Source organism: Perognathus longimembris, chromosome 23, assembly GCF_023159225.1.
Source record: "Perognathus longimembris pacificus isolate PPM17 chromosome 23, ASM2315922v1, whole genome shotgun sequence".
NCBI lineage: Eukaryota > Metazoa > Chordata > Mammalia > Rodentia > Heteromyidae > Perognathus > Perognathus longimembris.
Genome location: NC_063183.1, coordinates 27,716,710 through 27,734,685, shown reverse-complemented (window position 1 = coordinate 27,734,685; position 17,976 = coordinate 27,716,710). Strand labels below are relative to the sequence as shown.

Below are 17,976 nucleotides of genomic sequence, written 5' to 3'. Positions count from 1 at the left end.
CACCGACGCCTCCACTTCCAACGGCCAACTTCGGCTTTGACTCGAACTTGGGTTCTTAGTATGGAGCCCCGTGTCACGTAAGGAGGTGGAGCCCGCTGCCTGTGCGCTCATGGTGCCCACGTGGCCTCCTCACCTGACAGGCGTGTCCGGGCCACGCTGCCCTTGAAGTGACAGGGAAAGAGGTTGCCACCAAGGGCGGCCAGCAGCTGCGGTGGGGCCAGCCACCCTCCCGGAGGCCCCCGTGCTGCAACTGGGCTTTTCTCTTCCCACATTGCTAATAATTAGGTTTAGAAATGCCCAAAGACAATTGAAATTAAACACACACACAAAGCAACATTCTTAGCTCCTTTAGATGTTTAGAAAAGCTACAAAGCACCCCCAGGAACTGGCTAGGAATAGCTTCTAGGACTGCTGGCTTGGCACTGCCTGTCCACATGACCAGTTGGAGCGTGTGGGCCATTGCTCTGGGGCCGCAGAGGCGGGCTGGGGGTGGGGGGTGTATGGAGGGGATCCCCAAGGCCTGATCCAGGAGGAGGAGGAGGGAAGCCGTGGGCGGATCCGGGAGAGATGGCTGTGTGTGTCACGCACAGGTGATCGCTGAAGACACACAGATGCACACAGGGACTGAGCACTCAGGTAAGAATAGGCTGGGCCAGGTCAGAAGAGGAGGGGCTTCCGCGGAGTGTCTGTGCTAGTTGGGGCGGCCTGGCTGCTCACCTGAGCTATCTAAACAAGACAGCTTTTGTTACAAAAATTACCGGCTTCGCCTGTGACCATTTGCAGATGAAGTACTGCCCGCTTGGTCATTTGTTTGGATTCTGTGACTCTGAAGCCCCTAGTGACACTGTGGCTTTCGATGCACACAGGGCAAGAAGCAACAGTAGCACAAAGCCACGCAGCCCCCCGCAAACAGCTGCCCACAGAACCACTTGTCTCCTGGACGGCTTCTCCATCACACTCTTGGCGTTACCGTGTGGTTTGGATCCCGCGTCCCGGAGGCCCGTGGTTCTCCTGTAGCCGTGTGGGAAGGATGACAGGGAGGCTGCGGGGGACAGGACCAGAGATGCTGCCAGAGGGACGCAGGCCGTGGTGTACCCAGCCAGCACACACGAGTGTGTGCTCACGTCCTGTTCACGTCCTGTGTAAGCCATCGGATGCCAACTCATTAGCTGTTTGTGAGCATGACGCTTCTTAAAGGAAATCTTTGTAACCTCCCTGCATTCTGGAAGGTTCCAGTGTAGTGCCTGCCGTGCACTGTCTGCAGGCAAGCACTCCACGAGTCCCCTCAGCCTGGTGTCACACGTAGCTCCCGCCCTCCCAGGCCCCCCTCGCCCAGCCCGGGTCACTCCGGCGGGGATGCTCCCGGACACCCCTCCCAGAGGACACGAGCTGAGCAGGAAGGCACCCGTGGGCTGTCACTGGGGCTGCGTGGCAGACAACAGAGCTTCACACACTTGCTTAGCGGGTTGTAACGTGCTCCGTGACGGGGCTTCATCACATGGAGGAAGAAATGAGGAAGAAAAGACGTCGGTCTTTACTCGTTGGCTGAACAAGTCCTTCGCTGAGCACCCGTCATTTAAAGACAGGGCTCGGTACCGTGCCGTGGTGCTGAGGGAGGGAGCCTTATCGTCGCCCTCGTTTCAGTTAGCATTACAAGAAAGTAATTACTGTGGGGAATATACTACTTACTTGTCAGATAAGTGCTGTGGTTTGCCTTTGCCTCTCTTTCATCCCTTTTCATTCTCTTACATTTTTTTCCCCTGTAATTCAATTAATAGAAGAAAGCTAAGACAGGAACTCATCCCCTTTTATGTCAAAATACCAAGCCAGGCTGGCTGTAGGCAAGCATGACATTGTTCTCCCAGTTCCTCCTTCAGCGCTGATTGACCACGTCTCCTGCCCAACTCCCCAGGCTCCTGTTAGAGTGTCTTGAGGTCATCTCCTCCATTCACGTTTCCAAGAACAAAGTTGTTCCCAACAACAAAGCTGGGAAGGAAGCATAAAAATGTGGCCCATCCGGGGGCCGCTCCAGATTCTCCCCCTGCCGATGAGATGGGAGCAAGAGGCCGTTTCCCGACACGTGAGGTCCGAAGACCTGCAAAGCTCCAAGGCCGTGTGTGGGCCCAGGCCCGGCCCCGTCCTCCCGCAGCAGAGCAGTGGCGAGCACGGGGCTGTGCGCCCAAGGGGGAGGGCCACCTGCCCGCCACTCTTCCTCCTGTTCTTGGAGAGCCTGATGGCCTCCTCACAGACCGGAAACACCGTCGGCCTCGGCCTGGGTGGGATGCTGCTGCCGACAGCGGCCGGGGGTCAGGGCGGCACCACCGCGCACTGACGGACAGCGTCAGGGGCCCTCCCTCGCCCCACGGTGAAGGAAACGCGAGCTTTTCACACCCCTAGCTTTTCAGGAGTGCCACCGTGGAGATGGTGACCTGGAGAGTTTGTTGTGGCGGCTGTGTAGGGGTCTTGGGGGAAGGGAGAGCAGTGGGAAGGCGATAAGGTGGCCAAAGAGGAAGGAGGAGCGCAGAGGGGGCAGCGGCAGCCGTGGGCCGTGTCTTGTCCGGTCGCCTGAGTGGCCCTGGGGTCACTCCCCGGAGCTCCCCATCGCCGGGGTGTGAAGCGCAGGTGGGGTGGCTCTAGCGGGGCCGGAAGATCAGAGGAGTGAACTGTCTTGGGAAACGGGCAGTGTTGGCTCTTGATTCTTTGCAGCGCTGGGAAAGGAAGCTATAAACATGTGGGCACTGTTACTCTCCGTGGATAAATGGCATTATGCTGTGGATTTTACAGAATTCACAAATGCTTCTTGGAATGCAGTTTTTCCATGAATTGATGTGGTTTGTGTTCAAAGTGCATATATGCTTTTTTTTTTGGTCAGTGGTTTTGCCTTTAAAAGCAGGTAGTTAAAGATTTTTTCCCCCTTTGAATGTAAAATGCTAATTTAATTTAGTCTTTGCAGCATGGGATGGGATGCTAATGTGGCTCAAAACAGCAGTTAAGTTTTTGTGGGTTTGACCATTTCAGAAACTTTGCGTTTATGAAAAATATTATTACTAGGAAAATAAATTTGAAACCACAGTCCAACTTCAAGGAGGATTATATAGTGTTTTTCCATTATAATGCTTAAGTACTCCAAAGAGCCAGAGCCTCAGATGAGGGCATTGTTAAATGGCTCTGCTGCATAGGGAAACAGAGGACCCGGCACAGACTGTGATGGTTTCCCACCCACTTCTGAACTGTTGTTCTTGGAAGCCAGCTCTTGGCTTAGCCCCGCGGATCTTTCTGTTTTGCACAGAAATTGGTCAGTAGCGTGCAGTGACACGATTGTGCAAAGGCAGCAAAAGCCACCAAGGCTTTATTCCCCCACCCAGATGGGGGGAAAGGATTGTGGGGTGTGACAGCCTCAGAAAGACGAACTATACTCCCACATAACAAAGCCTTGCACTTCTTTCAGACTAGCATATTTATTCATTCTCTTTTGACTCATCATGAAGTGAAGTCTGATGTCCAGCAAAATGTTATCACTTTTTCAGTTGTAAAATGGAAGTCGGTGTTCTGAATTCTCCTGTGCTGATAAAGCGTGGTGCGGTTGGGCCCTGTGGGGGGACGTGGAGAGCCCCGCCTTGATGTAAGGCCCCCCCCTCTCCTCCGGCATCCGGTCACCTCCAGACGCCATTTGTTCTGGCCCCGCCCCCTGAGAAGGGTGGGCACAGCGCTCGGGGGTCGCTCCGTGGCGGAGCACGGCGGCGGAGTGGAAGGGAATGGCATGCAGAGGCCCAGGTGGAGTCAGATGAGGAGACCTGAAGTCGCGTGTAGGAGGGAAGCTGGGCGGAGGTCTGGAGAGGGGAGGTTAGAGACTCCCGCATTGCCCTTCCCGGCCTGGAGAAGCCTCTGCCGTGTGTGTTGGCAAGAAGGGGGCTCTCACCTCCGTGGCAGGAGCTGAGGGGTCAGGTTGGTCCACCTCAGGACTAGAGAGAGGACCTTGAGATGGGAGCAAGGGTCCTTGGCTCCGCCATCCTGGTGGCCACTGTCTGCGCCCTTGACCGTGGCAGGCACGGATGGGCAGATCTGCAGCCCCGCCTCGCGCGTGTCCACCCACACCACCCTCGTGGTGACATTCTCACGGACAACAGAAACACAGTCACTCCTAACAGACTCCGCGAGTGCCCCAACACCTTCCAAATGAGTTCTTCTTATACTTCAGTTGGGTGGCGCGGATTTCCATTGCTTACAGGTAAGCATCCTGACTCCCGTCCTTGTTAGAACCCGTCATGCTGCTCATCTCTAACTCCAGGGCGGTGAAGCCAGACGGCTGAGGAGGGGTCCAGCTAGCCGACAGCTGACTATACAACTGGAAAGGAAGTGTTGATTTTGTAATTCAAACAGATTTCAATTCAGAAGATTTCGATTTCAGAATGCGTGTCACAACTGTGGGATTCGATCGAGGCAGGAATTGGCTTGGCTTCACACCGGACACCCCAGGGCTCCAGAGTCGAGCTGGCGGGCCCTGAGCAGCGGAGGGAACCGGCTGCAGCGTTGTTAGATTAGTGTTAGATTCTGAAATTGAATTTGCCTAGAAAGTAATCGCGCATGCAAGGAACATAGAAATAGCTTCCTTCACCCTTTAACAGCATAATTGTTCTCATGGATTACACGAGCTTATAGACAGCTGGCACATCTGGTTGTAAAGTTCACTGCCGCACAGGGAAGAAAGCTGATATGGACCAAGTTTGGGGTTTTTTTTTGGATTTGGGGTATCTGTATAATAGAAACCTGGTGGGCTACCAGCTTGTAACAAGCCAGCGCCGCTTTCCCTCCCGAAGGGTGGTCTCCGATGGCGAGATCTTCAGATCATGATTGGAAACAGATGCCCTCTCTGCCCCGCTCACTGCTTGTGTGCGTGAGGGCATGACGGGGCCGCGGGGAGGGCACCTGGGCATTACACAGTGGTCAGACACAAGCTGCCACGCCCCAAAGGTCTCACGGAAAACATCTAATCCCAAAGGAACATACCGATTTGTAAAGGAACGTGTGATCCTAAGGGAAAAGCAAAGCATATTCTCCCTCATAAAACCGTGTTGTTTTATTTCAGGATATGGCCTGAAATGTGCCTAGACATGTCCTCGAGACTGCAGAATATCAAAAATCGCTGTAAAGTCTTCGTTTAGAGAGACTTAGACATAACAACTGAATACAGCATGTGGACTCTGGATCTTGGTGTGAAACACGTGAAATGTAAACTAGAGGGAAACTGAAATACAGACAGGATACAAGACAACTTAAGGAGCCATTGGTAGTTATGTTAGGTGTGACAGTGGCATGGTATTTATATAAAAAAGCATCCTAAATTTAGAGGATCACAATTAGATATAAAAGGAGGAAATGTGCAAGTTATCTATAACTTATTTTAGATAATATTTATTTACGTAGGTGATGGACCTATGTCTTTTATTATAGTTTTTATTCTGTCTTTTTGCTTTTCTTTTTAATTCAGTTAGGTTTTGGGGTTTTGGGGTTTTTTTCATTATGAAACACGCAGTACTGTTTTATACCTGTAGAGGTCGCTGTCATGTGCCTATGAGCTGCACCCACAAATGGCAGTGGACCTGCAAACTAGGTGATTCCTTTATCCGACGACAGGCATTGCAGACACAAGGGACCTTTCTCCTCCCTCTTCCCTCTCCACCTCCCTCCTCCCTCCTCCCTCTCGTTCCCCTCTGTCTCGGCTCTGATTCTGTGACTCCATGATTGTGCTGTAACTCTATGACTGTGGGAGGAGAAAAAGTAAAACTGAAACATATGGAATCCTCGAGCTGCTATTTTAGACATTTTGTTTCAACCTCAAGTTTGAAAAAAGAATAACGGTAAGCTACAGTTACCAAAGTCATTTTCTTTTCTTTCAAAACGTATCTTGTACAACCTGGATTAGATTACCATGGATTAAGTGATTGGCACCCTCTTGGGCATACGCTGGTCAATCAGTTGCCCTCCTTTTTCCTTACTCCGGAGGAGACTTGAGTCGTTGCCACTGCTGCTGTGCTCTTGTTTCTCCACGGAGAGCGTTTTGTAGACAGTCTGTGCCAATACTGGATGTTGGTTAGACATTTTTCCCTTGGGATGTTTTGATATCCAGACCCTAAAATAAATCATTCCCATTTCCATGGAGCTCACCAATGGACACAAGTTTGTATTGCAGTGTGGGCTGACTCATGCAACCCAGCTGCGGATGGAACAAAACATGTTGTTGTGGGGTTTTCCCCAGCGACAGTTAATCATCTCGCTTATTTCCCCCAACCCCTTTCCATCTCTCTCTCCATCTCTCTCATTTTTCATTCAAGCTTGGTATCAGCAATTACGATTTATTTTTGTGCCAGTCCTGGGGCTTGAACTCAGGGCCTGCGTGCTGTCCTTGAGCTTTTTTTCTCAAGGCTAGTGCTCTCTCTACCAATTGAGCCACATCTCCACATTTGGCTTTTTTTCCCCCCCAGTGGTTAATTGGAGATAGTTTCAAGAACTTTCCTACCCAGGCTGGGTTTGAACCACGATCCTCAGATCTTAGCTTCCTGAGTAGCTAGGATTGCAGGCATGAGCCACCGGCACCTGGCAGTTGAAAATTGAATAGTAAGCAGAATCCTACTGCCTCCTACGCCAGCCTCCGTACTTTGTTAGGCTGTGAATAGTAGCATCTCACTTTTTTGAACAACAGTGCCCAGCTGAAAACATTGTGGGTTTAAACTGAAGTTCAAAGGAAAAAGTCTGAGTTACATGATTCCTGAGTGTAACCGCTTATGGAGCTCCTCCCTGTAAAATGTTGCTGGAGGTGCTATGGGGGGGGGGTGTTGTTTCAGGGCAATGCATGGAACTCTTTTCATTTAGAATGGAAAATGGGGGCTGGGAAAGTGGCTTAGCGGTAGAGTGCTTGCCTAGCATACATGAAGCCCTGGGTTCCATTCCTTGGCACCACATAGACAGAAAAAGCCGGCAGTGGCGCTGTAGTAGAGTGGCAGAGTGCTAGCCTTGAGCAAACGAAGCTCAGGGACAGTGCTCAGGCCCTGAGTTCAAGCCCCAGGACTGGCAAGAAACAAACAAAAAAAAAAAGGAATGGAAAATGTATGCTGAACACTGATGGGACAGGCGGACAAGCACCCTGCATGTTCAGAGAGGAGAAATGGTTTCGGGCTGCGGCCTCGTGGTTCCAGAGGCGGTGGAAGCGTAGTGTGAACTTTCAGAAGGAGGTACAATTCTGACACCGAGAGAAAGACGCTCTTCCTGTGCGGGGTGACGGGGTGCGTCCAGTGGCTGGGGGGTGGGGGGGGGGTGGGAGGCAGCACTGCTGGGGGAGCTGGGGGGACGGAAAGCCGGGGAGGAACTACCGTGGGGAAGGCTATTTTAGGAACTCCGTCTGGCCGTGTTGGCCGGAAGGCAGGGAGGAGTGAGTGCCGGGCAGGGGCGTCAATTAGCAGGTCACAGCAAACAGTCCAGAAGAAATGAGAATAAGAGTGTAAATTTGATATGACAGTGGGAATAGGAAGAAGGGAAAGAACAACTAATTCGATTTGATGAGTACACATAGGAAAAGTCACATGAATTTATATTTCATTGGTACAAGTAGTTCACTTTAGTATGTCATGACTTGAGCACTCTTGAAAGAAGCTTTCCATTTCGTCATTCCTTTACAGAATATTTAGCCCCACACCTGTCGTGACGAAGCTTTTACATAAATCCTAACAACAGGGTATTTATTGGTTCGCGTGGCCTGCTATAACAAGATCACCATATTCCGAGTGGCTTAAACAACAGGAGTTTAGTTTTCAGGCTGGAGGATGAAGTTCAAGATGGAGGTGCCAACAGCTCCGCTGTCCGGTGAAGCCGTCTTCCTGGCGTCGGAGCTCTAGTCTCTTTCTCTTCCCGTGAGGACACTAAGCTGCATCCTAGAGCCACACTCACACCGCCTTACCCAAACGGGGTCACCCCGAGGCCTCGGCTCTTGGCCTGCTTGCTGGCCCTGGCCCGCCTTCTCATCCACCGCTAGGGCGACCTCCTTCCTTCCTCCCGCCCCTCGCGGCTCTCCTCCCTCCGGGAAGATCTGGGAGCTCGGTGGGCCAGCCTGGAGGGCAGAGAGCAGCGGCAGGTGCAGGTGCAGGCAGAAGTGACAGGGTGACACCTTGGGGGGATGGATGGTGGAGGGACGTGCTTCCACAATGCTCTCTGTATACTTAAAAAGCGTGGGAGCCGCAAGACTCCCCAGGTCTGGGCCTCTTTTCACAGGATGAAGTAGAGCCGTGTGGACATAGCAACGTGGGTTTAGTTAATGCTCACAGACCTTGTGATTCTCAGCCCTGGCTCTTTCCACCAGGCCAAGGAGCTTCCATAAATTTTCCAGAAGTTTCCCAGCCCTAGCACACCAGCTCCACTGAGCATGTATGAAATTGGCAGTGCTCTCAGTTGTTGCTCAAGGGTACACACGGTAAGACCTGCTTCCATTCCCACAGCTACAGAGCCATTGTGGAAATCGAGGCTACGGCACAGACTATCAACATTGTAGTCCTCTTGTCACTTTGAAAATTTTAGATGTACACAAGTGTGTATCTGTCTCTATGCAAAACCATAATCCAGTTGTACATATTTTTATTAAGTAATTGAACAAAGCGGTTCCAATTCCATAAGCCAGTTATGAGTACAGTGTGTATTGATCAATGTCACCCCGTCCATCCTTCCCCCCAGTTATTCCCCTTCCTTTCCCTACCTCAAGTTACTTAGTTGGATTTTTACATAATGTACATGGAATATGATGATTGTATTTGCTCAACCTTCCTCCATTTGTGTGCCCTTCCCATTGTCCTACCCCCCCCATATGTTTTCTGATGTTCATTTTGTTGAATAGGAGTTACACCATTGAACTCTTCCCCGAAGTATACAATCCTTTGGTCTGTTTATGTGTATATGCATGGAACCCTGTATATGTTATCGCATATGGTTGTATTTTAGATCTAGCTTCCACATATGGGCAAACGTGCCGTCTGCCACTGAGCCTTACTTCGCTTAATATCATTTTTTTTTTGGTCCATTCATTTGCTTGCCAGTGACATAGCTGAGTCAAATTCCATCGTATATATGTACCTCATTTTCCTGATCCACTTCTCTGTTGTGGGACATTTGGGCTGTTTCCATCATTTGGCTCTTCTCGTGGCTATTGTGAGCAGGGCTTCTGTGAACACGGGTGTGCACATGTCTTCATCGCATCCTGACTTGTAATGTCACGGGTAGATAGATGCCCAAGAGTGGTATGGCTGGATTGTAGGGAAATTCTGTGTTTAGTTTTTTGATGACTCTCCAAACTGCCTTCCATAGTAGGTGCAGTAGTTTACATTCCTACCAATAGTGCACTAGGGTTCCTTCCCGCCCCCCCCCCCCCCCATCTTCGTTATTGCTCGTGTTCTTGATGCTGGCTGAAATGGATTCTCAATGTTGTTTTAATTTGCATTTTCTTTATGGCCAGTGCATATAGTTTTATATGTTGTCTTTTTACTTCATAATGAACCATTTCCCACACAAATGGCTTTAGAATCTGGGTTTTAATGGCAGCAGTATTTTGTCGTGGGTATAGTAAAGTTTCAGCTGTGGACTGCTGTTAGACATGCGGCTGGGCTTTTTATCTGTCGTGGCCAATGACACTGCCTATCGAGGTCCGTGTGCATCAAATGCTTCCGGCTCACCAACATGCTGGTTTCATGACCATCGCTGCCAGACAGGCCCTGCCGGCGGTCCCTTCTGATGGGGTGAGGCAGGCAGGACGTGGCTGCAAGACCAGACGTCCCTGAGTCTGGTCTGTTTGTGCCCCTCCCTGGTGTGTGACACACATTGCTCTGCCCTGGCCTGTGCAGCAGGCCAGTACCGCACATGCCCAAGCTCTCGCTGAGGAACGCGTGGCAGGCGGGAAGTGCGTGCTGGCGCCGGCGTGCACCTTCCAGTGGACGCGCCGATGGCCCGCAGAGCGAGGCGCTCGTCTGCAGCTTATTCAGTGTCAAGGGAGAAGGCAAATGGACTTGCAAATAGACTTCAACCATGCAGAATCCTTTCAGTGGAAAAGAGACCCACTGAAAGTCTAAGCTACTGACCATGGAGGCACTCAGAGCTGTCACAGATGCAGCGGTGCACACCTGGAATTCAGCGCTTGGGAGGCAGAGACAGGAGCACGGGTTGGAGGCGGGCTGGGTTATTTAGTGTGGCCCTGTCTGAAACCCACGTCTACGCACTTGCCTCTGTTTGTAGTAGGTAATCTGCAAACTCCTTCCTTTGTCCTCCCTTCCTTCCCCAGTGCTTGCCTTCAAACTCCACCAGCGGGCCAAGCACGTGTACAGCGAGGCCGCCCGAGTGCTCCGCTTCAAGGCCATCTGTGAAGAAGCACCCGACAACACGGTGCAGCTGCTGGGGGAGCTGATGGACCAGAGCCACGGGAGCTGCCGGGACCTGTACGAGTGCAGCTGCCCGGAGCTGGACCAGCTGGTGGCCATCTGTCGGTAAGGCCGAGGCGCAGCGTGCAGGGGGCCGAGTGCTGCCCCACGAAGCGAAGGCGCGTACGTGAGCCACCCCTCGTGGACGAGGGGTTCCCCTGGCACAGCGCCAGTGTGGAGGCCAGGCTTCTCAGCAGCCTAAGCGGTGTGAGGAATAAGCCTCCTGGGATGGCGTCTCTTCTCACACGCGCCCTCCCTCCCTCACGCCATTTTCCTTACTATACTGTGGCTGGCCTAGAACCTGTCGGTGTCCTGACTGTTCTGTTCAGAATGGACAGCGGATGGCGGGCTTGGGAGTCTGAAAGAATCACTAGAAGGTTAGCATTTCCCGCCTTCCAGAGTTAGTCCAGGCATTTGAGGGAAGGGGGCCTGAAGAAAGCAAGTCTCTAGGGGCTGGGGATATGGCCTAGTGGCAAGAGTGCTTGCCTCATATACATGAGGCCCTGGGTTCAATTCCTCAGCACCACATGTATAGAAAATGGCCAGAAGTGGCACTGTGGCTCAAGTGGCAGAGTGCTAGCCTTGAGCAAAAAGAAGCCAGGGACAGTGCTCAGGCCCTGAGTTCAAGCCCCAGGATTGGCAAAAAAAAAAAAAAAAAAAAAAGAAAGCAAGTCTCTAGTTGGCTGAGATGGAGATGGAAGGAAAGAAACTTCCAGAAAACCTGAGTATATCTGGGGAGGTGTGAGACAGTGCGGGGGGGTGCCCTTGGTACAGGAGCAAGCTCACTGACCTTGGGGAAACTGAAAGGGAAATCTGGAGAACTCTCAAAGGCCAGACACTGTTCCACTGTGAGAAGATAATAGAGGGCTGCATGCAATTAGTAATGGAAATATAATCAACCACTTGGCGCCTGTGGCTTGCCTCACTCACACCACACTCCCAGCTGAAAAGTGTACGCCAAGTAGCTCGAGTGATCACGAATGGCATGTGTAACCGACTTGTCCAGAGACTTGAACACTGCATGACTGGGAATGGCTGCTGACGTCAGTGCTAGCTCGGTAACTGCCAAAAAGCCTTCAGAGCCTGCACTGTGAGCGCTCGGTCCTGAAATATCAAGGGCCAGTCAATGGAGGGGACCACGATTGTTCAGTTCTGGAAATAAGAAGTGGGCTGGTTTGGGCAGAAATGAGGCGTCTCTGCCCCGGGGGGAAGTAGGACGCTTAATCGTACCTGAGAAGCCGGGGAGGAGAACATGAGCCTCCCGGAATCCTCCGTGGACTCTCTTTCCGGATGGTCAGCCGCACTTGCTCAGTCTGAAGAGACAGAGCCTGAAGTCCGGCGCGGGCAGTGCAGGGAGGAGCGGGCAGCAGGTGCGGGGAGAGCGAGCTGCGTCTTGGGGGCTGGGGGGAAACGGCTTGGAGAAAAGGATGATGGGAGTGTGGAGGGGCCCCGTGCCGGGAGCCTGGGGGCAGCTGCTGAGTGCAGAAAGCTGCACCTCGGTGATCCCTGGGCTTCTGGCCTGAGACATCTCCTAGTTCCTCTAAAATTGCGTCTTCGGCAGCCATTTCCACAAACTGACAGGATCATGAGATTAAGCAGGAAAGAGAGGGGAACGATGAAAGTGACTTGAACCAGTTGATATGTGTTGGTGGCAAGCCTGCCTTTCTCCCCCCGAGACGGGATTGCGCCCAGCTGTGCCATCTTCTCGCCTGCCCTCGGAGGCCTTCCCACGCAAACCCTCGGTTCTCCGCATGTGAGTGTGGAGCAGTGCCGTGCCTAGCAGAGGCAGTGTGGAGGGGAGGCACAGAGTTGGCTAGAAGTTGGGGCCGTTGAGTTCTAGCTCTGCTTCTTTTCAATGGTCTTAACATCCCCATCTCTAATCCAAAAGTCCTTTAAATATGTGGTTTAAAAATCTTTCAAGCTGGGGCTGGGGATATGGCCTACTGGCAAGAGTGCCTGCCTCGGATACACGAGGCCCTAGGTTCGATTCCCCAGCACCACATACACAGAAAACGGCCAGAAGCGGCGCTGTGGCTCAAGTGGCAGAGTGCTAGCCTTGAGCAAAAGGAAGCCAGGGACAGTGCTCAGGCCCTGAGTCCAAGCCCCAGGACTGGCCAAAAAAAAAAAAATCTTTCAAACCAGGGCTGGGGATATGGCCTAGTGGCAAGAGTGCCTGCCTCATATACATGAGGCCCTGGGTTCGATTCCCCAGCACCACATATACAGAAAATGGCCAGAAGTGGCGCTGTGGCTCAAGTGGCAGAGTGCTAGCCTTGAGCAAAAAGAAGCCAGGGACAGTGCTCAGGCCCAGAGTCCAAGCCCCAGGACTGGCCAAAAAAAATAAAAAAATCTTTCAAGCCAGGCACCAATGGCTCACGCCTGTCATCCTAGCTACTTACCCAGGAGGCTGAGATCTGAGGACTGCAGTTCAGAGCCAACCCAAGCAGAAAAGTCCATGAGACTCTATCTCCAATTAACCATCAGAAAAATGAAGTGGCGCTGTGGCTCAAAGTGGTAGCGTACTAGCCTTGAGCAAAAGAGCTAAGGGACAGTGCCCAGGCTCTGAGTTCAAACCCCACAACTGGCACACACTCATATGGGAAAAATAAGTTTTCAAACTGGGTATCCATGCCCATAATCCCAGCTACTCAGGATGCTGAGACCTGAGGATCACAGTTTGAAGCCAGACTGGACAAGAAAATCTATGAGACTCTTATCTCCAGTTAAGCAGCAAATAACTGGAAGTGGAGCTGTGGCTCAAGTGGTAGTGTGCTAGTCTTGAGCAAAGAAGTTCAGGGATAGCACCCAGGCTCCAAGTTCAAGCCCCAGGACTAACCAACAAAAAACTGTTTTTTTAAGTCTTAAAAATGTGCAAGGGGCTGGGGATATGGCCTAGTGGCAAGAGTGCCTGCCTCGGATACACGAGGCCCTAGGTTCGATTCCCCAGCACCACATATACAGAAAACCGCCAGAAGTGGTGCTGTGGCTCAAGCGGCAGAGTGCTAGCCTTGAGCGGGAAGAAGCCAGGGACAGTGCTCAGGCCCTGAGTCCAAGGCCCAGGACTGGCAAAAAAAAAAAAAAAAAAAATGTGCAAGATTTTTTATGGCTGTGTTAAGTAGGTTTGGAAGAGCATTTTTTATTTTTAAATGTGTTTTGGGAAATTCCTTTCCTAAGGGCAGCTAAAAGTGTTTGTGACTAGACTTTTCATCTGTTGCTTTCGTTTCCTAAGTGGGGGAAATCAGTAGAAGGAACCTCACTCCTTTTTCCACAGTTGTTTTTGTTTGGAAGGCCAAGGGTTAAGTTGCAAAGTGAACGTCTACTTATTCCACAGCCATGTGGATCTGAGTTTCCCATATTGAAGAGCTACCTCCTAAGCAAGGTGCCTATAATCCTCAGGAAGCTGAGATCTGAGGATCAGGGTTCAAAGCCAGTCTGGGCACATGAGATCCACATCTCCCATAAACTACTCAGAAAAAGCTGGGGTGGCACTGTGGCTCACAGGGTAGACCACTAGCCTTGAGCAAAAGAAGCTCAAGGACAGTGCCCAAGCCCCAAGTTCAAGCCCCAGGCCCAGAAGAAAGAAAAGTGGCCTCCCGACACACTGAATGCTTCTGACGGGAGCAGCGTGGAGCCGCGGCGGGCGGCGGCTGGAGAGCTCACAGGACAGGGCAGGCTCGAGGACGGCATTCGCTTCTGATGTGAATATTTGTGGGAACTTTCTCTAATGGTGATGCTGAAGGCATAAAGAAAGGTTGAAAAGACCCCAGAAGATGGGGCGAATGCGTGGCGAGTGGGCACGGGGGGCGGCTGCGGAGGGGCGGCTGGCAGTCGGCACGGGCAGGTTTCAGAGCAGCTTGGGCGCTGTGTCGCTGGGCCCGGGGCGGCCACGCTGCAGGCGCTGGCCGGACCCCGGCGAGGCCTGGCCGTGTTCAAGAACCACACGCCCGGCCGCCTCCACAAACGTTAGCACGAGGAGAAGGTATGACCGAGACCGGGCAGGTTGTCGTCTTTGAGGACAAGATGGAGGAGGAGCACGTGCCAACATACATGACTAGATAACAGAGAATACAGGGCCTGATAAATACCCACGGTGCCCTGGGCGCCCCACGGCAGCAGAACTTAGGGGGTCTGAGGCTGGCCGCACGTGGACGGCTGCCCAGGCAGAGGCGTCGGACTCACTCAGGACGACGGGAGGGCCGGGGGGGGGGGGGCGGGGGGGACACAGAAGAGCCATTCCATCACTAGTGTTTGCTTCATTAGTTGAGTCATTTACTGCTCTCCAAGAGAAAATGAGTTTAGAGTCCTAAGAAAGGACCAGAGTAGAAGGAAGGAAACTATCACTTAACACAGGCTATTTTTTTAATTAATGTAATTATGTGAACTGTAATTTTGTAAAATAATGAAGGAATATGGGTGTCCAGGGTTTTTAGATCTCTCACAAATGAACAAAATGTGAATTTAAACAAACAGCTAAGTGTTAAAGTAGACTATCCCAAGGAGCACAGAGCAGTTTTGGAACCAAGTTGCTAACAGGTCAGGGGCTCCCTGATGTTCCTTCAGGAGCACACTGTCCATGCCTGTGGCTTCCGTTTGGGCACTTGCTGAGATCAGAGCCCCTGCATGGCTGTGTGTGTCACTGCAGTCGCTGCCCACGCTCCTCAGGGAGACCTGACCAAACGGAACGGACCGACTGCAGGAGCGGGCGGGCTTCCGTGCCCTCGGGAGGCTCCTGGGCGCTCCCGGGCGCTGGGCTGCTCAGCCCCTGGCCCGTCCTGCTGACCTCTGCGCACGCACGGGGCGGAGGGCGTCACCGGAGGCCTGGGGTCTTTCCCGCATTGCCTCTCCTCTTTCCCGCACCGGCTGGTGTAGTCTGAATACAGCATTTGCTCCCAAAGCAACTGCTCGTCAGTGACCTTTACGGCCTCCATTTCTACACTACACTCATAGCACATTCCATAATTCTTTATTTGAATCAAAAGCTGTGGTGTCTTGAATCTAAAGCAATCTGAACATGTTTCTTACCTGACTAAACACCATCAGCATTGTTCTAGAAGCTCTATTTTCCTGAGATTCTTGGCAGTTCCCAGGGAGCAAAGGCTCCAAGTCTTTCCAGCTAAAGAATATGCTACTGCCTGATCATATTTACACAATATATTTTATATATTAAAACAAATATATTCCAGTAGGATCTACCAAATGCCTGGAATTGCCCTTGGCTGGGGTTAGAGAGATGGAGATGACCTTTCTCTCAATTCAACATTAGTTGCTCATTTTGGACTAAATGAGATAGAGCTGAAATGCAAGGCACGGCTCCTGATTGTCCCTCTTTCTAGGTTGTAGCACAGTTGGGTCTTTCTGGACCCCCCCGCCCCCCCCCCCCCACTCCCCCACCCCCCACCCCTGTTTCCATTACCCTGTGCCTTGCAACTTAGGATCTTTGTTTCTTTCTTTCTTTCTTTTTTTTTTGCCAGTCCTGGGCCTTGGACTCAGGGCCTGAGCACTGTCCCTGGCTTCTTTTTGCTCAAGGCTAGCACTCTACCACTTGAGCCACAGCGCCACTTCCAGCTTTTTTCTATATATGTGGTGCTGGGGAATCGAACCCAGGGCTTCATGTATATGAGGCGAGCACTCATGCCACTAGGCCATATCCCCAGCCCCCTTAGTAGGGTCTTTAGTGTCAAAACGAGGAAACAGCGCTGCGCCGTTCATGGTACGGATGCACTGAGGAGCATGGACGGAGGGGGGGGCTCTGTGTCATCGTCCCCGTGCTGCACTCACCGCATGTCACGGGCCACGCTGTCCCGCTGCACCCCTCCTCCAGTCAGTACTGCCATCACGCGGGGTTCGGGGCTTCGGGGCCCCAGCTCAGGGTGTAGTTTTAATCTAACTGCCTGCTCTCCTGGAAAAAGAATTCAGAGGTGACAGGTGTGCTTTTCTTTCTCCGTGCAAAGCCTGTGCTGGTGCCAGTGCTGTAGAGGCGGGCAGGTCCGCCTCGGCCTTGGCGCGGGCGGGAGCCGGCAGGCCGCAGGCCGGGGAGCGGCGGGCCCTCGATGCCTTTGGGAAAGGGCTTCTTGGAGAAAGTGAAGTCCGCTGCCTGCGGGCCGCGTGCTGCGTGCCGCCCCGTCCACTTCCTTCCACGGCTGTGGGGTGGAGACGGAGCGCATGCACTGATCTACAAGCGCTTCCCGCTTCTGGAAGCTGCTGGGAGACTCATGTGCCTTGGGCACAATTCCTACTGGGTTTGGTTTTCTTGTGTGTGTGTTTTTTCCCCAGCCAGATTAGAAACAAACCTCTGATTTGGCTTTAGGTTCCATTTTGAAACTACGGCTCTCAGAAACTTGAGATGAAAAAGCCTAAGAAGCCCACTAAGGACTTGGCGAATTGGGCTCAGCAAAAAGGTCTTTTGGGGTCATAGAAAATCCAGATTGACTCTTCTCGACCATACGGCCATTGGCTTGAATATCCACGTTTTAGGGCCTTTTTGAGATGCCTCACAGACACCATAGTTTCTCCCATAGTGACAGGTAGTTTTTGATGTGAGTATATATGACAATAAAAAAAATGAAGCAACTGCCAGCTCAGGGATTTAGAATAATCCCAGAATCATGCGGTCAGAGAAACTTTGTAGGTTGTATAGAGAAAGGAGTTTGGGCTCAGTGCAGCTGGACTATAGCTGAATGTTGGGCAATAAGATTAATAATCTTATTGTCTATCCGTATTTTGTAGAAAAATCTATTTTTGGTTGAAAAACATTTTATCAGTTGTGGGGCTTGAGCTCAGGGCCGGGGCTCTGTCCCTGAGCTCTTTTGCTCAAGCCTAGCACTCTACCATTTTAAGCCACAACTCCATTTCCAGTTTTCTGGTAGTCTCATGGACTTTTGTGTGCCTGGGCTGGCTTTGAACTGTGAGCCTCAGATAACAGCTTATTGACTAGCTAGAATTATAGGCATAAGCCACCAGCGCTTGGCCTGAAAAACATTTTAGTAAGACAGACGATGAAAAAAAATCAGTTGAGAGCATTATTGAGGGGGAAATGAAGTACTGGGGTGTAACAATTCTGATGTCCTAGAGGAGAGGGATAACACTCTATTGATATTTTCCAGGAAGTAAAATAGCTTATTTAGATGGAAGAAAAGGACAAAACTGTGCTAACCTAATTAGAATGTTTTTAATCTGTGACTAATTTGGGGTAACTTTGGTTAGGAAGAATGCATTGGAAGGATATTTAGACTTGTCACAATGAGTGCGTCTTCCAAAGATGAGCAACCCCGTCATAAGCCTTTTCACTGGGGCTCAGATCTCACCTTTGAAACTGCCTGCGACAGCAACGAAACCATGACTTGCTGGGCGGCGGTTTGTGTAGTGGACTCCACCTCAACCAGACACCCTCTCGTCTGAGGGAAATCCTCAGTCCAGGGGGTCACAGCGGCTGCGGCAGGTCCAGGGGGAGAGGTGGGGCATCCTGCTCCTTGTGGAAAGGTTTGCACGGTTTTCAGTTAGCAATTCACCTGCCAGTCTAGAGCTTAAC

At 51.6% G+C, this 17,976-nt stretch overlaps 1 protein-coding gene across 4 annotated transcripts in view; it reads left to right on the top strand.

Annotated features, from left to right (window-relative positions):
- The window catches only part of Galk2 (galactokinase 2), an 85,377-nt gene that overhangs the window by 65,764 nt on the left and 1,637 nt on the right, over window positions 1-17,976 (top strand). For all 4 annotated transcript variants that reach the window (XM_048332804.1, XM_048332805.1, XM_048332807.1 and 1 more), the window contains exon 9: window positions 10,313-10,514. In XM_048332804.1, the coding sequence (XP_048188761.1) occupies window positions 10,313-10,514 (202 nt within the window). The remainder of the gene's footprint in view (window positions 1-10,312; window positions 10,515-17,976) is intronic.